The sequence below is a fragment of the Microtus pennsylvanicus genome, chromosome 6, assembly GCF_037038515.1.
Source record: "Microtus pennsylvanicus isolate mMicPen1 chromosome 6, mMicPen1.hap1, whole genome shotgun sequence".
Lineage (NCBI taxonomy): Eukaryota > Metazoa > Chordata > Mammalia > Rodentia > Cricetidae > Microtus > Microtus pennsylvanicus.
This window is the reverse complement of record NC_134584.1, coordinates 123,360,874-123,384,081: the sequence shown is the minus strand read 5'-3', so window position 1 is coordinate 123,384,081 and position 23,208 is coordinate 123,360,874. Positions and strand designations below refer to the sequence as shown.

At 45.5% G+C, this 23,208-nt stretch overlaps 2 protein-coding genes across 2 annotated transcripts in view; both read left to right on the top strand.

Moving 5' to 3' along the window:
* The window catches only part of Abcb10 (ATP binding cassette subfamily B member 10), a 35,941-nt gene extending 26,061 nt beyond the window's left edge, over positions 1-9,880 (top strand). The window contains exons 10-13 of the mRNA XM_075977636.1: positions 1,334-1,514; positions 4,984-5,027; positions 7,428-7,462; positions 7,628-9,880. Coding sequence (XP_075833751.1) covers positions 1,334-1,514; positions 4,984-5,027; positions 7,428-7,462; positions 7,628-7,859 — 492 coding nt within the window. The 3' untranslated portion in view covers positions 7,860-9,880. The remainder of the gene's footprint in view (positions 1-1,333; positions 1,515-4,983; positions 5,028-7,427; positions 7,463-7,627) is intronic.
* Positions 9,881-12,914: 3,034 nt separating this feature from the next.
* The window catches only part of Nup133 (nucleoporin 133), a 43,890-nt gene continuing 33,596 nt past the window's right edge, over positions 12,915-23,208 (top strand). The window contains exons 1-6 of the mRNA XM_075977635.1: positions 12,915-13,192; positions 14,751-14,869; positions 15,029-15,132; positions 18,044-18,151; positions 20,348-20,482; positions 21,748-21,918. Coding sequence (XP_075833750.1) covers positions 13,014-13,192; positions 14,751-14,869; positions 15,029-15,132; positions 18,044-18,151; positions 20,348-20,482; positions 21,748-21,918 — 816 coding nt within the window. The 5' untranslated portion in view covers positions 12,915-13,013. The remainder of the gene's footprint in view (positions 13,193-14,750; positions 14,870-15,028; positions 15,133-18,043; positions 18,152-20,347; positions 20,483-21,747; positions 21,919-23,208) is intronic.

Here is a 23,208-nt window from a genome sequence, read left to right as displayed (position 1 = left end):
TGTCAGAAAGCATGGATGGCATGGGCCCTTTATCTGTAATGGACGGTAGACAGTTGGATTGGAGTCTTTCAGGCCTTGCTAGCCCTATAGGAGGGGCTGAGATTGACAGGGATGTCATGGACCAGCAGTTGTGGGCACCCATCTCGGGGTCTCCTTTCTACAGGGTGGTGAAGACAGCAGATCAAGTTGGTCTTGTTCATGGTAAACTGATACCTTTTTTTTTAAGTTACATTATTTGTTTGTGTACATGTGTGTGTGCACATGCCACGGTGTGCACATGGAGGTCAGATGACAACTTAGGGGATTTGGTTCTCTCCTTTCACTGTGTGAGTTCAAGGAATGAACTCATTGAACTCGGGTTGCCAGACTTAACAATGAGCACCTTTATCTTCTGAGACATTTTGCCAGCCCCTAAACTGGAGCTTTTAAAATTGGCTAGGTCCAGATCAAAAACACTCCAGCTTATGCTGGAGAGGATGTGGGGTAAAGGGAACACTCCTGCATTGCTGGTTGGAGTGCAAGCTGGTACAGCTCCTTTGGATGTCAGTGTGGTGATTTCTCAGAAAATTAGGAAATAGTCTACCTCAAGATCCAGCAATACCACTCTTGGGCATATACCCAAAGGAGGTGCAATCATACCACGAGGACATTTGATCACCTATGTTCATAGCAGCATTATTGTAATAGCCGGAACCTGGAAACAACTATATGCCCCTCAACCGAAGAATGGATAAAGAAAATGTGGTACATTTACACAATGAAGTACTACACAGTGGAAAAATAATGGCACCTTGAAAGTTGTATGTAGATGAATGGATCTAGAAAAAAAAAATTGGGTGAGGTAACCCAGACCCAGAAAGACAAATACAATATGTATTCAGTCATAAGTGGCTTCTAGACATAAAGCAAAGAAAAAAACCAACCTACCGTCCACAACCCCTGAGAACCTAGCCAACATAGAGGACCCTAAGAGAGGAATACCTGTATCTACATAGGAAGGTGGAAAAAAGCAAACAAGATCTCCTGAGTAAACTGGGAGTGTGTAGGTCATAGGAGAGAGTAGAAAGGAAGGGGGAGGGAAGGAGGGGAGTGAAGAAAAATGTATAGCTCAATAAAAACAATAAAAAAGAAAACAAAAAATAAAACTAAAAACACATAAGATAATTGAAAAACTGAAATAAAATTGGCTAGGTAAGGTAGAAGATCAGGGCCTCCAGGCAGAGCTCTTGTTCTGGACCGTGTGTCTCTCTTGGCTGAGGCCTGTCCTCAACTCCTTGGTACCCATGGTGCCTACCTGAAGTTTCCAACAAATGTGCTGTGTTTCCAATCCTAGGAGCCGGTCCTGTTCTCCTGCTCTGTCGCAGAAAACATTGCCTATGGTGCTGACAACCCATCCTCGGTCACAGCCCAGCAGGTGGAGAGGGCAGCAGAGGTGGCCAATGCTGCGGAATTCATTCGTAGCTTCCCACAGGGCTTCAACACTGTGGTCGGGGAGAAGGGCATCCTTCTATCTGGTACGTGGTTCTTGAATCGTATTTGTTGGCTCACTCCTGCCAGGTGTGTAACTGCCCTGCTGTGTAACAGAAGCAAGAAATTCTTGCCTGGTTCCCAGAACACTGTCAGTCCTTTTTCTTCCTTCCTTCCTCTTCCTTCCTTCCTTCTTCCCTTCCTTCCTTTGTTTTTCTTTACTAAAGATTTATTTATTAAGTATTCAGTGTTCCTCATGCATGAATGCCTACAGGCCAGAAGAGGGCACCAGATCTCATTACAGATGTTGTGAGCCACCATGTGGTTGCTGGGAATTGAACTCAGGACCTTTGGAAGAGCAGCCAGTGCTCTTAACCCCTGAGCCATCTCTCCAGTCCAGTGTCAATTCTAGACGAACATAGGAAAATCCCTTCATCCTTTCTGAAAGGATGTGTTTCCTTCCCTTTCTGCCCACAGCTTCCCTGAGACTGCTGTGTAGTACCCAGGGACAGCCTTTGTTTCTGTCTGAGAAGAGATGTGCTGCGCAGCCTGGGGCTCTAGGGAAATAAAAAGGAGCCGTGACCTGCCCGAGGAAAAGGAGACTATCCCAAAGAAACCAAATATCAAAAGTTGTCTTCGTTACTGTTCTGTTTCTGTGAAGAGATACCATGACCAAGGCAACTTTTATAAAAAGAAAGCGTTTAATTAGGGGCTTGCTTACAGTTTCAGAGGGTAATACATTATCTTCATGGTGGGGAACATGGTGCATGGTGCCAGGCAGGCATGGTATTGGAAAATAGTTGAGAACTTCGCATCTTGATCCAACGCAGGGAGGGAGGGAGGGAGGGAGGGAGGGAGGGAGGGAGGGAGGGAGGGAGGGAGAGGGAGAGAGAGAGAGAGAGAGAGAGAGAGAGAGAGAGAGAGAGACTGGTGTGAGTTTTTGAAACCTCAAAGCTCACCCCCAGCAACACTCCTCCAACAAGGGCACAGCTCTTAATCCTTCTAATCCTTTTCAGACACTCCCTGGTGATGAAACATTCAAATATATGAGTCAGGGAGGATCATTTATATTCATATCACCACAAAAATGTTCTTATTTTCCAATGTGGACCAGAGACCAATACATTTTCCAGAAAGAACAAAGAGTGAACTCTTTTTTTTAAGAATTTCATATTTTATTTATTTATTTATTAAAGAAGAGTGAACTCTTTAGTGGACCATCTATCTTCTGTGTCAACTATGATCACCTATGAGGATGTAGCTTAGAGCAAGAGTGCTTGGGTAGCATGCACAAAGACCAGGTTCAATTCTCAGCAACACAGGAAAAAACAAAGCAGAAAACACATATGATCCCCTTTCTTTTCTTTTCTTTTCTCTTCTCTTCCTTTCCTTTCTTTTCTTCCTTCTTTCTTCTTTCTTTTTTCTCCCCCCTCCCTCCCTCCCTCTTTCTTTCTTTCTTTCTTTCTTTCTTCCTTCCTTCCTTCCTTCCTTCCTTGCTTCCTTCCTTTCTTCCCTCTTTCTTCCTTTCTTTCCTCTTTCTTTCTTTCTTTCTTTCTTTCTTTCTTTCTTTCTTTCTTTCTTTCTCTCTTTCTCTCTTTCTCTCTCTCTCTCTCTCTCTTTCGTGTAGTGATAGAGATGGAGTCCTGAACCTGAGCGTTGTAGCCAAGCATTCTACCATGAAACTACACTCCTACTAGTCTGTGCTTATTTCCCTAAAGCACCCTTAAAAAATGCAAAGCACATTCTTCATTGAGGGCTTTATGAAAAGACTTTCATCCTTGTGTGACCTGTGTGCCCAAGCATGTTGAAAGGCTTTATGTCTGGGAGGCAGAATTGGTCATTCTGGAACATCTTCAATTTCAGCAGACAACTGTGCATTGTGGGTACCACATTCTTGGGGGAAAGGGAAGCTTGTTCTGACTTGGTGTAGAATGTGAAGTAGGACCTGTAGTGGAGCTAAAGGGAAACACATTTTTGGTTAGACACAAACTTTTTTTTTTTTCAGTGCAAATGCTAAAATGTTTCTTCTTGAGGTTCTGAGCTCCCATTCTCTAAGGAGTCTTGTGGCTAGACCAGACAATGGTCCTTTCTAGTTCTGAGGTTAGATCACAGAGGATAAATGAAACAAAAAGATGGTGATAATTTTGCATGATTAAAATAAGAAGCAGGAGGGAGATGTTTTGGATGAACATAGTGGGAGATTAATCATAGTGGGGTTCATCTTTCAAGCAAGCCCCCTGTTCTCTTGGAATGATTTCTGTATATTTTTACATCTTAACAGTATTCTCATGCTTCAGTGTGCAGTCAAGGAAGCTACAGGTCCTTCAATCTTTTTGTTTTTAGGCACAATCTCACAGTATACTCTAGGTTGGCAATGTTTAATCTCCCTGTCTCACCTCCCAAAGTGCTAGAACTACTTCACCCAACGCCTTTGCAGTTTGAAAGGAACAGACCCTTAATTATAGGTTTTTAGTATGCTAGTTGGTGTTGAGGACAACATTCCAAGAGGCCATTAGCGTTTACTCTAGGATCTTACCCAGGATGCTTCAAAGACTACTCCATGCGAGTATGGTACCTCAGCATCTGTTGAACATGATGACCACCTGGATGAATGGCATGCTACTTAGCATCGCCATGAATAAAGATGTCCACAGTCAATTTGAAAGGAGCTGTTAGCACCTCAAGTAGAATTGGACTCTGCTAGACAGCCCACATCAGGAGGTGTGAGCCTCTGGGAGTTCTGGCTGTGGAGTCCTCAAGGGAACCAGACTGCTTGTTACAAGCCTGCATTTTAACATTACCCCTGTTCCTAGAGCGGATTCCCTGGTTTGTAACCTCCAGCTTCACGTACACATAGAACCACTGTGGGGCAGGGAGGCAGGCGACCACAGGACTGAGGCCGTGTGCCAACACAGAACAATGGAGGCGTGCACCCAACATCAGAGTTCCAACTTCCCACAGTGTGCTGGCCCATCGTGTTAGGAGGAACACGTGAGTGAAGGCTGAAGTGAAGACTTCACATCAGCGCAGGGCAGGCTCTCCCATTGCCAGCTGGGAGCCATTTCACACCCAGCCTCGGTTTTTCTGTGGCATGTTTAGTTGTTTTATTGCTGCTTTGTTTTTGAGACAGCGTCTCACTCTGCAGCCCTGGCTGGCCTTGAACTTGCCTTCTGAGTGCTAGGATTAAAGATTTGTGCCTCCATGCCTAGCTGTGCCTCAGTTTTTACTTTAAAACTGAAAGTAACTATAGGGTCTGCCTCCAAGAGTGATTGTTATAGATTAATATGCCAAATGCACTTCGAAAATGTCTTCTGTGAAGGGAATCTCAGCATATATTAACTATGGTAATTGCTTGTTTTTTTTTAATTTAGTAAGAGAGTACATTTAGAAAACAAACTTCTGTTGTAATGCCCATCAGTTGTGGTTAAATCAAAGTTATCTTCAAATTGTCCCTGTCTCGTTGGAAAATTTGCTAAGACTTTTGTTAAGCTTACCTTTACCATTTGTTTCTGTCAGGTGGGCAGAAACAAAGGATCGCAATAGCCAGGGCCTTGCTGAAGGTAAGAACTCTGACTACGGATGACTCAGCAGTTCCTGCTGTGTGTGTGTGTGTGTGTGTGTGTGTGTGTGTGTGTGTGTGCGTGCGTGTGTGTGTGCGCGCTTGTGTGTGCTTGTGTGTGTGTGTGTGCGCGCGCGTGCTTGTGTGTGCTTGTGTGTGTGTGTGTGCGTGTGTGTGTGTGTGTGTGCGTGCGCGCGCGCGCGCGCGTGTGTGTGTGTGTGTGTGTGTGTGCGTGTGTGCGCGCGTGTGTGTGCGTGCGCTTGTGTGTGTGTGTGATATGACTAACAGTCTGGTAAAAATAGGTAAGTTGGGAGTTCTACTGAGGAGTCATTGTCCAAGTATTTGTCATATTTGAGAAATTTCTCAGGAGTCCAGTGTTAAAGGAGTGTCAGCATGGGGAGGAACTTAGCAAATGGACCTTTTACCTAGAAGGATCAAATGACCAGTGACTGATTATTAACAAACTTTCAGAGCAGCGCCAATGTGCATGTCTAACCTTTAATAAGCCACAGGCAGACAGACTGCAGCCAGGAGCAGGAAGAACCTCAGTGGGGAGCAGGCATTCTTCTTTTAAGACAGCAACATCTCACCAAGCAAAACAAGTTTCAGGACAGCCAGGGCTACAGAGAAACCCTGTCTCAGGGCAGGGGTTGAGGGAGAAAGCAATGTCTCCTTTGTTGCTCTCCTCAGATGCACAGGTGGTTTCTTTCTGGTTTTTCAAAACAGGGTTTCTCTTTGTAACAGTCCTGGCTGTCCTGGAACTCACTTGGTAGACCATGCTGGCCTCGAGCTCACAGGGATTCAGCTGCCTTTAATCCCAGTACTTGTCATGTGTCACCACCCGGCCCATGCAGGTGATTTCTATGGCCTCATGGAAGCGTGATTCCGTAGTATACCTGTTTAAATGTACCTCGTCGTGCACATTTGTCCATACAGCCTGGCTAACTCTCCGTCTACCCAGAATGCTGTGCTGTGGAACACTTTGTCTACATTTGTCTTTCTGGACAGTCTGGACAATGGAACCAGCAGTACGCATCTCTGCTTTTTCTCACAGCACTCAGAAATGTCGGAATTCCTTGTGTTGAGAACTTCCCTCTCTTGCTGCCTAAGCAATGAGTAATGTCTGTGCCTCAGTTGATTTGAAGGTTTTGTGATGTGTGAACATGGAGGTACCTTTTGTCGACACATTTAATTTCTTACAGATTATTTTTCTAGGAAAAAACTAGAATTTGGTGTACATATTGGTTCAGTTTTGATTTTTCTGCATTATGCATTAGTGCGCTCTTCTTAAATAAGCTATTGGGAGGACGTGGAGGTAGCCGAGGAATGAACTTGCTGGTTTCCAGTTGTTTCCTGGCTGATAAGCAGGTAACAGTGCTTTACGCCAGTTCCATCTAGTGATTTCAGTGACCATGGCTTCACCGACATCACACACTCACACAGATGCTTAGGAGGAGGTTCTCTTTATTAAGAATTTTTACTTGTTTTTATTTTATTTTTTTCAAGGCAGGGTTTCTCTGTGTAACAGCAGCTCTGGCTGTCCTTGAACTCACAGAGATCTGCCTGCCTCTGCCTCCTGAGTGCTGGGAATAAAGGCATGTGCTACCATCACCTGGCTATATTATTATTATTATTATTTAGTTATTTCCCATCTAAATACAGTTCTTTGGGCCTTGGTGCACTGAACTGGTTCATCCTTCACCATGGGATGATGGAAACATTCTAATGTGTCTGTCACTCAACAGGGTCTTCCCTCAGCAACCTCCTCTTCCTGTCAGCCTCCACATCAGCCAGAAGACCTCTCTTTAGCCTTTTGTCCTGGTGCCTGCCCAGGCATTTCATGTGGGTGGCCTCACACAGACCCTTTGTGTCTGACCACTTGACAGTCCTTTGCCAGGGGCAGCAATGCCACCGTGTAGGTCAGAACTCTCTTCCTCCTCCTCCTTCTTTTTTTAATGTATAAGCGTGTTTTGCCTGCATGTGTGTCTGTGCACCACACCTGTGCCCGGCGTCCTAGGAAACCAGTAGAAGGCATCAGATTCTCTGGGCCTGGGGATACAGAAGCTGCCACGTGGGTGCTGGGAATTAAACCAGGGTTCTTTGGGAAAGCAACAGAGCTTAACCACTGAGCCATATCTCCATCCCCTCTTTCTGTCTTTTAAACTGTAATAGTTAACTTTAAATGTTTTTATTCTATTTATTTTTCTTGGGGTCAAAGATACACAAAAGTCAGCCAACAACCTGTGGGAGTCAGTTCTCTCCTTCTAATGATGTGGGATCTGGAGGTCATATTCAGGCTGTCAGGCTTGGTGGTTAAGTGCCTTTACTTACAGAACCTTCTCACCTGCCACTGCCCAGAGCTGTGTTTGCTAATAAGTCATTTTTCTTTTTCCTTCTTCAGAACCCCAAAATTCTTCTCCTTGATGAGGCGACCAGGTGAGGGTATCTCCGTGCTGTGTGTAATCATGTTAGAGTGTCTAATATGTGGATCCATGTTGGAGGGTGTCTCTAGTGATGTGTGTGTTCAGGCGGGAGTATCTCAGTAATGTATGCAGCTCTGACCTCTCTGCTTCCTCTTGTGTATGACCTTGTCTGTTGCAGTGCCCTGGATGCTGAGAACGAGTATCTGGTACAGGAAGCACTTGACCGGCTGATGGAAGGAAGGACAGTGTTGATCATAGCTCACCGCCTGTCCACCATTAAGAATGCCAATTTTGTTGCTGTCCTTGACCAAGGGAAAATCAGTGAACATGGGACACATGAAGAGCTGCTTTTGAAGCCCAATGGGCTTTACAGAAAACTAATGAACAAACAGAGTTTTATGTCAGTATAATGGAGAGTCCCTGGAGCTGCCACAGGATCAGCCTATAATCCCAGCTATCAGTAAACTGGAGCAGAAGGATGGTGAAGACTTCATCGCGTACATTGCAAGACCCTATCTGAAAACAAACAAAAACAAAGCCGTAGGTACTGGTGGGTTGTCTGAGAGACTTTTAAAACCAAGCAGCATTGGAGAAAACAGCTTAGGACTGTATGAAACCTGTGGGTCATACTTCAGTGATTTGAGACATGCCTATTTTCACAAAGAATGTAAAATATTGTTTTAACATGTACCTGTCCTCTCTGACCTTATTCAGTTTTAAAGTTGTAACTTTCTGAATGTCTGAATCCCAGAGGTTGCCGCAGGTCTTGGGATGTTTGCTAGCTTGGCACAGCACGTCATTTCCTTTGCCTGCTGCCAGCGTCAAGCTGTTGTCAGGCGGCTTTAAAAAGGGAACTATAAACTAAAGACATGCGGACTTGAAGTTAGGTTGCTAGTCACTGGGCTCCTACCTGGGGCCACTGGAGGAGAGCTTGCCTTGTCTGACCCCCCACGTCTCAGCGGACAGAGCTCTGGATGCAGTAGGCTGCAACTGTCCGGGTGTGCGGTGCGCAGCACTGGGGCATGTGAGGACCTGATGCATTTTGCCAAAGGAAGAAGTCCCATTCTGTAAACAGGAAAGCCTCTATTTTTTTATTCACCTCCTTATTTTATGACTCCCTTTGAAAAGCAGGGTACCAATAGCCAGGAATTGCCACAGAAGTGAATAGAAATCAGTTTTACATTCATTGAAGCATGTATCTTTGGGGGAAAATGCCTGTTTTAAATATGTAATTCTCAGATATAATTTAATATTTTAAATTTTCACTAATAAGGCTGAATCAGAATAATATAATTTTCAGCCTTTACTATGGTGGCTCTTTTGCCTCAGCAGCAGAAGCACAATGACAAAAGGAGCATCGTCTTTTGGGAAGCGTCACCATAAGATGCATGTTGTCCTGCTGCTGTGGCAAATGTGGCTGCCCTGCCAGGACCGGGCAAATGAGGAGCCTGAGAATTGTTTCTCAAATATTCAGACATGGGTTCTGTGAAGGAGCAGTCTAAAGCCGAGAGGTAGCTGTTACAGCATCCAGTTCATCTTGAAGAGGCTAACAGTCATGAAACAGCTGTTCTGGTTTAAAAGGAAAAAATTAGCATCGTGGCTCACACCCCTAATCCTGGCAGCTGGGAGACCAAACCCTATATTACAGTAATGAGTTTGAAACCAGCCAGGACATGAGACCTTATTTCAAAGACATTTGAAGAGGTTGAAAGTCCTGCTCCAAGGGGTGCATGGAACATTAACGTGGCACTGCCCCCTAAAAGGAGATGAGTCGCCTTTCCGCCCACCTACAGTGTCTCTGTTCTTACAGATTGGCCACATCTTTTTTTATATCAGTGCTATTAGTTGGATGTTGCCTCAAGAAGAAGTGGCCTTTTTTCTGCTGCTGCTGCTGCTGCTGTAGAGAGCTGCGGCTTGGCTACACTGGGATGTAAATGGACACAGCTGTAGAGAGCCCGAGGCATGAGATGTAAATGGACACAGCTGTAGAGAGCCCGAGGCATGAGATGTAAATGGACACAGCTGTAGAGAGCCCGAGGCTTGGCTACACTGGGATGTAAATGGACACAGCTGCTATGTGCATTTGCCTCTGGCCATACTGGAAGAAACTTCATGAAAAGCAGACTTCACAGTTTATGTTGTTTGGAAACTTGAGTAAGATGGGTTCCCTGAGTGACTGCAGTGGCCTTTGAGTTAGTAACCCGCACATCTGTGACAGTCGTATCCCATCATTCACGTGTTATATCTCCCATATCACATTATTCAGCTGGAAGGATGGTTCTCAGAAGACAGAACAGCTGCAAATCGGGCTGGCGGGAAACCGCTTCGCTCCATGGATGTATTTAAAACACTGAATTCAATCATCACATTTTATTTCTCAATATGTTTGTCTTTAACATTTTATATCAGATTAAAATTTATAGTGAATCTAGTGTGCCTGTTATGCTGAGACGGAACCAAAGGCCTCACACATGCCTCTCAGTTATAGCCACACCCTCAGGCTCATGTCTGTCCGTTCTTTTAACATTTTGTACATACTCAGTTTCTTAATAGAATTTGCTATGGAGAGTCAAAGAACTTTTTAATTTAACATGCCAAATACAGCGTGGTGACGGCAAGTTCCATGCCTTTCCTCATCAGACTCTTAATATCCTCACTTGTCTGCTGTTTGTGAGCGTACAGACCGCTCACAGAGCAGCTACCCCAGTTCCATGACTAAGTATTCCCTGCCCCAGCACGAGAACAGTGCTGTGGCCGTGAGGAGGGATCCAGCAGTATCTGCCTTCAGAGAGCTCTAGTTTGGAGGGGTTAGGCAGGCAGAAATCAGTAGAAAGAAATCTGGCAAAGTGCTGTGGCCAGCAAGGTGTTCGGAGCTGTTTGGTTTCAGCCTGTGAACACATTCCATTGGGTGTGGTGGCAGTCCCACAAGGTAGACAAACACTTAGGTCCCGTTCCCCCAGGGAAGGAAGCAGTTCCAGCAGGTTCTGAATTGGTTTGTCACCTGTCTTAGTGCCCCACTGCTGTAATGAAACACCATGACAGGGGCAACTTAAGGGAGAGACGATCCCTTGCTGTCCCTGAGGGATTCAGTCCATCCTGGCTGGGCAAACATCACGGCAGGTCAGAGGGACAACCTCAGGGGTTGTCGGAGAAGACTGTGCTCAGGGAAGCCAGAAGAGGGCATTGGTCTCTCTGGAGTTAGGTACAGATGATTTGTGTATGGTGCTGGGAGCTGAACGTCGATGCTCTGCAAAGTATTCGCTCCTAACCACTGAAGCATCTTGCCAGTTCCCCACACATTTGCCCTTATTTGTCTGTTTGTTTGCTTGAGCAGTTTCATGATGTAGTTTTGGCTGTCCTAGAACTTACTATGTAGACCAGGTTGGCCTGAACTCACAGAGATCCACCTGCCTCTGCCTCCCAAGTGCTGGGATTAAAGGTGTGCACCACCACACCCAGCAATGATTTTCTTGAAGAATACAATTTTCCTTCAGTTTGCTTACTTTTTCTGGGCTTTTGTCTCTTTGTTTTCATATCGATAAATGTAGTCATACCTGTATTACCTAATCCTCACTACTCCAACATCTCCACACAGGGAATGTTCCAGCTCACGGGTGCTAGCAAGTCATTCCAGCTCCTGCAGAAGTTTATACAAGGCGTGGTTAGCAAACCCAAGCTTCTGATCTACTTAACAACTTCACATCCACAGTGGTTTCTCAAGTAACTAGGCTTTGATTTTTTTAGTTTTTGAGACAAGGTCTCATGTAGCCCCAGTTGGCTGTGAACAACTCCTGGTCCTACAGGTACAAGAATAAAGCTGTACATCCACCAAACATCTTCAGACACTACCCTCTCTACCTCCTATTGCACACCCCTCCCAGTAAAATAGAAACAGACAAAATGTTCTGGGCTCTATAAGACTCAGAGGCAGCTATAGAACAAGACAAACCCATTACTTTCTCTCAGATGGGAGAAGATACACAGTAACTGCCCGTAGAACAAATTCGATCTTGGGGAATATGAACTGGCACCCTGTACTCCCCACCTAAGATTTACTCCACCAGTGTTTAACCATTCCCCTATTTCAGCAAAGCTGCTGTGAAAGTCTACTGAGTACTTGTTACAGTGGACTTGAAGGTAAGAAAGCCACCCTCTCAGAGATACCTAGAAAGAGCTGGCTGTAGTAGTGCATCCCTGTAATCCTAGCACGTGGGAGACAGAGGCAGGTGGATCTTTGTGAGTGGGTGTCTCAACACTGTGTGTCCCCCCCCCTCCCCCCGCCAAAGGCTTTTAGAAGCAGCTACTTGAGTCAGGTGTGGTGGCACACACCTGTAATCTCTGCAGGACCAGGAGTTAGTTATTCAAAGCCATTTTGGGCTACATGAGACTTTCTCTCAGACATCAAAAATACCAAAAACGAAATTACTTGAGAGGCCACTGCGAGCACAAAGCTGTTAGGCAGTTCAGAAGTATATATTATCTATTCATGCAGGGAGGAGGAAGGTCATCCCTGATCTAAGGAAGGTTTCCAGAGATTGCAGTGGTAAATTTGACGCGGGTAAAGGCCTGCCAGGAAGGGCAGGCAATCCAGAAGGAACTTGCACAACGGCATTGAGACTTTAATTCATAGAATGTTGAATCCAAGTGGGAAGTGGTGAAAAGGGGAAAGGTCACCGGAAGTTAAGTCACAGAGGACCTCACGAAGGAGTTCAGCAAGTAACCCCTGGGCGGTTATCAGCCCTGGGTATTTACAAACTCTAGTGCAGCCTCGACCTCACGTTAGTTTACTGGCTGGTAGTGTGGGAGCAGGTGGAAAAGAAGACACACCCCCTATATGAACCGCGGCCCTCCAAATCAGATGCAGGAGACTAACATAGAGCTGCGTGTATGCCTGCTATAGGACTTCTACATGGCCCTGGGACTACGGGGGTGGGGGAGTGAGAGTGAGCCCCTCTCGGGGTTGGGGCGAGGGGCGTCTTCGTGCCTCGGGTAGTAGGCCAAACCCAACAAGCTGCAAAATGCGATTGGGAAGCAAGAGCTGGGGGCCAAAGGAAAGCCCAGACATTCGGACGAAGGCCAAGGCTGCGACCGATCTTACGGTGGCAAAAGCTCTCCTGAGCGCATGAAGAATCACACGCTATCGAAGCGCCACCGCACACCGAGCCGCCAGCACGGTGACTTCCTCCGCCCCCGATCCGCGCTACCCGCGGAAGCTCAGCTCCAGCCTGAGCGCCGGAGACCGGGCTTCTTCTCTATGTCCCCGGGGGCTCCGCACTCTGACCCACAGCAGGATCCTAGCCCCTCCGATTCCAAATCGCTGGCCACCCGGTACGTGACGTGACGTCAACACGCCGTTCCAGTTCCGACCCCGCCCTGAAGCTCGGCGCCAAGCTTTGTCATCATCGCCACGCGCCTATTTCTCCCGATTGCGCATCATTGCCAAGCGTCCACCTTACGCCATCAGCAGGCGCCTTCCCGCCCCCTTAGGGTTCAAGCTCCTGGCGCGCGAGGTCCTGCTTTATCTTTCTCCGGCGAGTGGAGTTTCTTCTACGCTCCCTGCAGACATGTTTCCAGGCGTCTCTTCTCCGCGGACCCCCGGGCCGGGGACCCGCAGGGGTCCGCTAGTCGGAATCGGGCCGGCGTCCACGCCTAGAGCGAGCCGAAGGGGTCTGTCTCTGGGGTCTGCAGTTAGCTCGCCGGTGCTCTTCTCGCCGGTGGGCCGGCGCAGCTCGGTGAGCTCTAGGTAAGTGGGGCGACCAGCAAGTTCGGCTCCCAAGCTGGCAGGTGGAACCGGGCAGCGGGGGGAAGCTATCGCGGCGTTGGGAAGTAGTCTCTCTTGGGTATTATTGCCGATTTTCAATGGGGGCCCTCATTTTGCACTCCCTTTGCTAACTTTTTATTGGATTCATGAATTCACTCAGTCTTCGCGCTAGAGAAAAGAATGAAAGTACTTTGTGAGCAGTACCAAAGCAATGATTTTGTAAGGTAGAAACATACTTCAGATTATTGTAAAGATTAAAGCAAAAGTGACTTCTTTATTGGCAAAGGCAGGAAAGAAAATCAGGCCAGTTTCAAGGAGCTGTGTGGCATTTGGTAACTCATTTTGGTTTGAACTAATCCTTTTGTGATCTAGTGTAGACGTGCAGCCCAGAACTGTGTCCTGCCCACTTTGAAACAAGTCATTCTTTGTACCCCAGGGTGGCTTTTGCTCAATCCTCTGTCTCCATTTCTCAAGTACTGCTATTTCCCGCGTGTGCTAGCTTGCCTGGCTACCGTAATTTTATTTAACAGCTCTGTCTTTATGTCAGGGTCTCAACATCCTTACCAATTTATTCGTTCCTCTTTCATAAGTGAATTTCTTGAATGAAAAATTGGCTCTGAGCTTAAGAGTACCTGCTACTCTTCCAAGAGGATCTGGAACACCCATGTTAGATGGCTTACAGCCGCCTGTAACTCCAGCTCCAAGGGTTCCAAGCCTCTGGTTTCTAGACACCTGAACTTAGGTGTGTGTGAACACACACACAATCAAAAGTAAAATAAATTTTAAGTGAATTTCTCCTACATGAAAGCAAAAGATACTGAATCTGAGACTTAATGTTTAAAATGTACAAATCACATCACAGAGATCTGCCTGTCTCTGCCTCCTCTCCATGCCTGTCTTTGACTTTTATCTTTTGAAAAGAGTTCTTAACAGTACTGGTCTTAGAGGTAGACATGTGCTCTTAGTTACTGAGCTTATGATCAAAAGCCAGGCATGTTGCTTATTTTTTTTGTCAGTACAAAGCAGAATCATCTGAGAAGAAGGAAGCTCAATTAAGAAGTGCCTATGGGGGGGGTGGTTCTTGCTTGGTGATTGGTATAAAGGGCCCAGCCCACTCTGGGCAGTGCCATCCCTAGGCTGGTGACCCTGGAGTGTATAAGAAAGCAAACTGAGCAAGCCAGTAAAGAGCATTTTCTATGGCTCCTGCCTCCAGGTTCCTGCCCTGTATTAGTTGCTGCCGTGACTTCCCTTGGTGATGGCCAGGTAACATCTTTATAGTGTTAATCTGGAAGTATAAGATGAAATAAACTCTTCCCCAAGTTGTTTTTGGTCATGGTCTATATCAAGCAATGGAAAGCAAACTAAGATACCAGGTTTTCCTAAAGTTCTATTGAAAAATATAGTTAATTGCGTAGTACACACAAGCTAGAATCTTTCACCGTTACACCTCATCAGAGATCTGTTATGTACAGATTTGTAAGAGCTAAGCTAGTAGGAAATTTCAGGTTATAAGTAACATCGCATGGTCTCTTTTCTTTAGAGGAACACCGACACGGATGCTCCCTCACCATTCCATATCAGAGTCTGTGAACTACGATGTGAGAATGTTTGGCTCGTCTCTCCCTGTTAAGATCATGGAAGCTCTGACTCTGGCTGAGGGTAGGTGTCAAATGAATTTTAAAAAGCCAGACACACAACAGTGTCCACATATTCCGTTATCTGTTTCTGTGACAAATATGGTAGATGTTGGCCTAAGAAGACTGAGCAACGTTTCATAGTCTCAGTGTGAGATTAATTGTGCAACTTATTTCTCCTCAGCTGACGATCAGCTCTCTGTCCACATAGACGAAGGTGGGTGGGCTTGCCTGGTGTGCAAAGAGAAACTCCTTGTTTGGAAGATTGCTGTGTCACCTGTCACTAAGGTAATGGCTCTTTGGATAGCAAGTGAAGAAAAGGTGTCCCAGCTGGTTCTTTACTTTACCTCTATTCTTTTTTTTTTTAAATATTTATTTATTTATTATGTATACAATATTCTGTCTGTGTGTATGTCTGCAGGCCAGAAGAGGGCACCAGACCTCATTACAGATGGTTGTGAGCCACCATGTGGTTGCTGGGAATTGAACTCAGGACCTTTGGAAGAGCAGGCAATGCTCTTAACCACTGAGCCATCTCTCCAGCCCTTTTTTTTTGATTTTCGAGACAGGGTTTCTCCATAGTTTTTGGTTCCTGTCCTGGCACTAGCTCTTGTAGACCAGGCTGGCCTCGAACTCACAGAGATCCACCTGTCTCTGCCTCCCGAGTACTGGGATTAAAGGCATTAAAGGCGTGCGCCACCACCGCCTGGCTACCTCTATTCTCTAAAGCTCATGAAGGATGCTAGTCAGTCAGTGCAGGCAGTCGGAATTTGTGGTGGGAAATACTGAATGTGAATTCATAGTTTGTTTTTTGGGAAAAGACAAAACAAAGCTTCTCTTTTAATATAGTTTCTTTGTTCTCAAAAGATCCACCACAGCCGAATAAATGAACATGAGCTGGGGATGTTACTGTCTTCATGGGCTCTGGATCGTGTGTCCTTTTCCCTCCTGCTCTCAGCGCTTGGTTTCTCACACGGTGTTCTCCTGGGTCTGCAAGCTGCCTTGCTGTGCTCAGCATTCTCTTCCTTGCAGTTGAGGATTTTCTGGAGGACCAGCTCACTGCACCACTATAACATCCTGCACCTTGTTATGTGCCACACTGTGCTGATGCTTTTTGCATTTTAATCAAAGTCCAATAGGGTTGAGGAGCCTTCATCATGTTTGAGGGGATACTTTCAGCCTTGGAAGCCTCAGGGGGTGGGGGGAAAGTCTGTGTGTACATGTACATAAGTGTACATTGGGTATGTATTCAAACATACTGAAAATGTAGATTCTTGTCCTGTGAGTCACTCTGACTCTAAAGACCCTGGAAAGTGGTTATAGAGGTGGCTCAGTGGGTCAGAGAGAGTACTTGTTGCTCTTGCAGAAGACCCAAATTCAGTTTTTAGTAGCCACATGGCGGCTTACAATATTTATAAGTCCAGTTCCAAAAGTCCTCTATAGGATCCAGACATTCCTATAGTGCACATTCACACATGTGGGCAAAGCATTTATGCATATGAAATACATTTTTAAAAAGTTAAAATAAACAAAACAGCCCAATGTGGTGCATGCCTTTTGATCCAGACTTGAGAGGCATAGACAGGTCAGGTAGATCTTTGTGAGTTCAAGGCCAACCTAGTCCACATACTGAGTTTCAGGACAGGTAGGACTATATAGACCCTGTCTCAAAAGGAAAAACAAAACAAAAGCTAATCCTGGAAAATCAGCACAGTGTGCTCTCCCTCCAAGCTCTTATTGTCTCTTCCTGCGTTAAACTCCAAGATGATTAGTAGGTGGGGAGAAGAGGGGCCATGCCTTTGACTGACATCAACTTTGGACAGGAATGGCTTAAGGTATAAGGGAGGAATTAAAATGTTGGCCTTCCGTGTAGAATAAATATAGACCTTAGCACCCATCCTCAGCCAGGCTTGAGAGTGCCCAGCCTTGATGAGGGGAACCAAACTCATACTGACAGGCACCTCCCCTGCACAGAGAGCCATTCTGTCTTCCTTATCCTTTTGACCACCGAATTTTAAAGCAAAATCTATATAATAAAATTAGAAGCTTTGAGAATGTTCAGGGACCACAGTGCTGGGCAGTTTGCCTAAGCTAAGAACTGAGCATGCTTTTTTTCTGAGTTGGAGTCAAGGATGCTCTGTGTAGGTTAACCTTGAGCTGTCTGCTCCTAGAGCGGGACCATCAGTGAAGTCTGTAATACTCTCTCAGCAGCCTCTTTCAAGCACATCTTCCAGCTCCTGTCACTACCTTGTAGGTCATGGTTCCACTGGAGCTTAGGGCTCCTTCGTAACACTTAGTGTCTGCAGACTTGCTGTCCTCCCCCGGCTGCTTAGAAAGGATATATGGTTCGAAGTAGCCGTGAGGGAAAATTCTTAGGGGTATACTGAGTTACCAGAGGGAGTTGGATGTTCAGCAACAAGCCTAAGAAATGGTTTCAAGGAAACTTGGTATAATTTCTCTTTGGCCATAATAATTTTAAATGTCAAATAAATTATACCTCAGCTGGGAAAGTTTTGTAAAATACCTGATCACTTCCCCTAACCGAGTGGTTCTCAACTTGTGGCTTGCAAACCCCACAGGGGTTACATACCAGATATCCTGCATATCAGCTATTTGTATTAAAATTCATAACTGTAGGGGCTGGAGAGATGGCTCAGAGGTTAAGAGCATTGCCTGCTCTTCCAAAGGTCCTGAGTTCAATTCCCAGCAACCACATGGTGGCTCACAACCATCTGTAATGAGGTCTGGTGCCCTCTTCTGGCCTGCAGGCATACACACAGAAAGAATATTGTATACATAGTAAATAAATAAAAATTTAAAAAAAAATAAAAAATTCATAACTGTAGCAAAATTATAGTTATTAAGTAGCAACGAAATACTTTCATGGTTAGGGTCACCACAGCATGAGGAAGTGTATTAAAGGGTTGCAGCATTAGGAAGGTTGAGAACTACTAACCAGGCCTAGCATGAGTACACAGATGAGTTCATATAGCAGTCTATTTTAGCATCTGTGTATTCCTGACTTTGTGTCTCTTAAGATACTCTGTTATACCTAATCAAAAAGAGTTGTGGAAAGAAAAGCTATTGTAAAATAGTATTCCAGTAATTAATCCTTAGGAAACACACAGAAGAAATAAAGAAGTCAGAATGAACAAACTGGGTTTATGTGAAGGTTTTTCAGTTTGTGTTTGTCTTGCAGTTGTCTGTCTGCAAAGAACTCCAGCTGCCCCCTAGTGATTTCCCCTGGAGCGCTGACCTGGTGGCACTCTCTTATGCTGTAACCTCAGGTGAAGTACATTCTGTTCAGGTAGGTGGCATAAAAGCTGATTGAAGGGGCTGGGGAGGTAGCCTAGTAGGTAAGAGCCTATACGAGTCATGCAGAGGGAGTGGGTTCAGTTCCTAGCACCCTCTTTAGGTGACTCATGACTGTATGTAACTCCAGTTCTAGAGAATCCAACAATGTTTTCTTACCTCTGCAGGTACCTGCAAGCAGGTGGTGAACATACAGGCAAGCATACATACATATATACACACATACATACATACATACACACACATACATACATACACACATACATATACACATACATACATATACACATACATACACACATACACACATACATATATACACATAATTTTTTAAAATCATTTTTAAAAAGCTGATCAAGAGCCTGGTATGGTAGTGCACACCTTTAATCCCAACACTGGGGAGGCAGAGACAGGTGGATTTCTATATTAGGTCAAAGCCAGCCTGGTCTACATCAAATTCCAGGCCACCTGGAGCTTTAATGAGAGCTTGCCTCAAACAATACCTTTTCTGAAATAAGACAATAAAACAAGGTACAGACCGAGGATACACTCACAAATCCAGCTGAGGACTTACATCCGGTATACAGAAAAGTCCAAAGCGAAGTCTGATGAGGAAACAAGCAATCCTAGAGGCCGAAGGTTAAGAGCGCTTAATTGCTCCTGCAGAGGACCCCAGTTTAATTTCCAGCAGCCACGTGGTGTCTCACAATAATCTGTAACTCCAGTTCTAGGGAATCAGAGACCTTCTGACTTCCACAGGCTCCACATATGTACACGATGCATGTATGTACATGCAGGCAACACTCATGCATATAAAACATATAGATGAAAGAAAGTAAAACAGGACAAGGTCTTGAATAGACACTTTCTGGAGAGAGAGTGAGCATGGCAGATAAGCCATGAAGCACTGTGGAGAGAGAGTGAGCATGGCAGATAAGCCATGAAGCACTGTGGAGAGAGAGTGAGCATGGCAGATAAGCCATGAAGCACTGTGGAGAGAGAGTGAGCACGGCAGATAAGCCATGAAGCACTGTGTAGCATCCTTGCCATTGGCGCAGTGTAGACAGCACCAGTGGAGCCTGACAGTGCTGAGTGGGGGGTAGGGGCGTGGGGGGGGTGGAGCAGCTAAAACTCCTGCTGGGATGTAAAAGAGTGCATGCTTTTGGTTCTTTTTGTTGTTGTTGTTGCTGTTGGTTTTTTTTTTTTTTTTTGTATTTTACTTACTTGGTTTTTCGAGACAGGGTTTCTTTGTGACTTTGGAACCTGTCCTGGAACTCGCTCTGTAGACCAGGCTGGCCCCGAACTCCCAGAGATCCGCCTGCCTCTGCCTCCCAAGTGCTGGGATTAAAGGTGTGCACCACCACCACCTGGCCTCCCAGTTTCTTATAAAGTGAGGGTACACATGCCGTGTGACCTAACAGTCCATTCCTGGCAATTTCTCTTAAAGAAATGAGAAATATATACATATTATTAAGTTTATTGTGGCATTTTTGTATATACCCTAGCTTGTTTGTTTATTCATTTGTTTGTTTTAAGGCAGGGTCTCACCATGTGGCTCTGACTGTCTAGGAACTCAGCATGTAGACCAGGCTACCCTTGAATTTATGGAGATATGCATGCTTCTGGGATTAAAGGCGTGCACCACTACTATAGGGTCCATAACCTAGCTTTAATTGACTCTCCTTTACCTCAGCTTTCGGGGTTTGGAATGACAGAACTGCTCTGTCCTCCCATGATGGGTGGCCACACTGTCACACGTGTTCTGTTCAGAACAGAAAGGTGAAGGTGGTTTTACTGCTACATAATATTTTTTAAAGATTTATTTATTATGTTTATAGTGTCCTGGCATGTTACATACCAAGTCTCATTGTAGATGTGATTGCTGGAAATTAAACTTAGGACGTCTGGAAGAGCAGCCTGAACCATATCTCCAGCCCCCGGTTGCATAGTCTTAAAAATAAAGAATTTCAATGGGCATAATTGTACACACCTTTAATCCCAGTACTTGTAATGCAGAGACTGTCTTATTTCTATGAGTTTGAGGCCAGCCAGGCCTACATAGTGTGCCCTTCTCTAAAACAAATAATAAAGTTAATATAAAGAATAAGAAAGTCTTGTTTTCACCAGTGCCATGGGCAGCTGGTTTTGGGGCCTTCTTTCATTGTTGCTGATGACTATGTTTTATTTCAAGGCTGTTGCTGTCATGGTTGCTACCAAAGAGGGGTCCATCCGCTATTGGCCCAGCCTCGCCAGGGAAGACACCTACTCAGAGACATGTGTGGACCTGGGAGGAGAGAAGATGTGCAGGTTCCTGACAGCAGTGCAGGTGTGTGGGAGAGAGCTGCAGTGTGAACTGGGTGGGAGGGCTGAGCCTGCAGTTGTGGATTCTGAGCACCACAGGGGCCTGGGCGGCATAAAGGAAGGCAAGGAAGAGACGAGGGTGAGGGCTGTGGTGTGAATAGCGCGGGGAAGGCCTTTCATTGGGGCAGTAGGTTGTTGGTTCATTCCCTTTAAGCACTTTATAAATGCAGCTGTTAGAAACTCTTGGACAAGCCGGGCAGTGGTGTTGTACACCTTTAATCCCAGCACACAGGAGGCAGAGGCAGGTGGTTCCCACAGAGAACTCATCTCTGTGAGTTCAAGGCCTGCTTGGTCTACAGAGCTTGTTCCAGGACAGCCAGAACTACACAGAGAAACCCTATCTCAAAAAACAAATAAACAAAAAAAACTCTTAGATAAGCTAGCCCTAGTGGTGCAGAGCTTTAATCCCAGCACTCAGGAGGCAGAGGCAGAGGCAGAGGCAGACAGGTATCAGTGAGTTCCAGGGTAACCTGGGCTACATATAGAAACCCTATTTCAGAAAAATACAAAGAATAAAAAAAATAAATAGAAAGAAAGAAGCTTAACTCTGGGCAAATGCTTGTTGGTGTCTACTCTTCAGTTCTGGAAGAAATCTGGGCTGGAGTTAGGGCTTGGTCAGCAGAGTGCTTGCCTAGCATGCACAGGGCCAAGCACCTCTTAAAACAGATGTAGTGGTACATAGCTATGATACCAACGTTCAGGATAGAGAATTCTGGGTCCTCCTTGGCTATGAGTTCAAGGTCAGCTTGGAATGAGGCTGCCTGGGGGGGGAAAAAGGAAGGAAAAAAAAGTCTAAAATTTGTTGAACCTATGAATTAAGGTAAAGCCTTAATTTACAAGGTGAACTATGTTGTTGTAAGAATATTTCTGTGTATTGCTTAGTGAAAGAATTTTAATGAAATAATGCACCCTTTTAAAATCCTGTCAGGTGAAAAACCCCGGCTCAAAAAAAACAAAAACAAAAAAAAAGATTTTTGAAAAATCCTGTCAGGTATATTTAAGGTAGGGGTAAGTTTTGTCTATCGTGTGTGTGTGTGTGTGTGTGTGTGTGTGTGTGTGTGTGTGTGTTTTCAATTGAGACAAAAGTCTTGCTCTGCAGCCCAGGCTGGCCTTAATGGTAATCCTCCTGCCTCAGTTCCTCAAGTGCTGGCATTTTTTTTTTTTTTTTTGCTAGTTCTCCATCCTGAGAGTGTATGTATTCCAGGCTCATTTTGTTCTGTTTGTTCACAGGGAGGAAGTTTCATCCTGTCCTCTGTGGGGAGCCAGCTGATCAGATTGATTCCCGAAAGCTCAGGAAAGATTCACCAGCACGTGCTGCCCCAGGGCCAAGGCATGCTCTCAGGGATTGGCCGGAGGGTTTCCTCCCTTTTCGGGATTCTGTCTCCCGCTAGTGACCTCATGGTGCGTTTGTAAAGAGCTGTTTGCGCTGAGTTGAAATTTCCTGTGAGAGTGTTATTGGTCTCATACGAGTGTAAGCTGTTGTGTTGTTGCTTTTGCTTTTTAATTTTATGTGTATGAGTATTTGCCTGCATGTATTTCTATGCACCTCGTGGTTGTCTGGTGCTTGCTGAGGCGAGAGAGAGATCAGATCCCCTGGAACTGGAACTGGAGTTACAGTTGGGAGCTGTGGGTGTTACAAATCAAACCATGGTCCTCTTGAAGAACAGAAAGTGTTGTTGACCACTGATCCATATCTCCACATTGTGAAAATAATGATTTTTTTTTTTAAGGCTGATTTTGAACTGAAGTGTGGATAACTCACATTTCCCCTCCTGGCTGGCCTGGAGGAAAGGCGGGTATAGGCTTGGATCTGCCAGCTGTTTTGGTTCTCCTGGGAAGCAGAGCCTTTCTCTCCATTGTGCTGGAGAGGCTGAGGTCGTGAGCGCTGAGGTGGACCTGTCATACTCAAGCCTGAACTAGATAGAGCTCAGCTCCTCAACACACTGCTTGTTCCGCACCTCAGGCGACTTTGTCACTTGGTCCCTTGAGTGTTCTTTAAACCCAAAACATGTTTAAACACAGATTTATCATCTTTTGACACGTCTTTCTACTAATGGCACTGTTCCTTCTCTTGAGTGACCTGGTTTGCAAACCATGGTGCTCGTCACTGCACTTCCTCTCTTGTACAGAGTGGCTCCCCAGCTGCCTCTGGGTGCATCCATCCCATCGTCTGCTCTTGTTCACAGGCCAGCTGCCTCTGGGTGCATCCATCCCATCGTCTGCTCTTGTTCACAGGCCAGCGCAGCCTCATTGTTGACCTTTCTTGACCTTAACAGGAGAAATGGAGGCAATGGGGGTTTAAGTTTAAACTAAAAACTACTGTGTGCATTCAGCTTAAACACATCCATTTCATGCAAAAGTCTACTCATGCAAGCAATGCCCGTGTCTGATGAGTGTCCTCTCTGCCAGCTTCCTTCAAATTCTAGGCCCAAAAGCCACAAGCAACACCTCCTTGACTCACCAGGTTTATAGACACAGTGAAGACTCCGCTGTGGTTTCTCTAGAAGTTCTTACATACTACGACGCTGGCCTCTGAAGACTCTAGCTTTCCCATCTCAGCTCTGCTCTCCCCAGTCCTTTCCTTTGGAGGTTCGGCCTTGCTTTCAAGGTCCGCCTCAGAGGTTCAGGGGTTCTTCCTCCAGAGCCTGAGGAAGGTTTATAGTCAGCTGCAAAGCACCTGAAGTTGGAGTC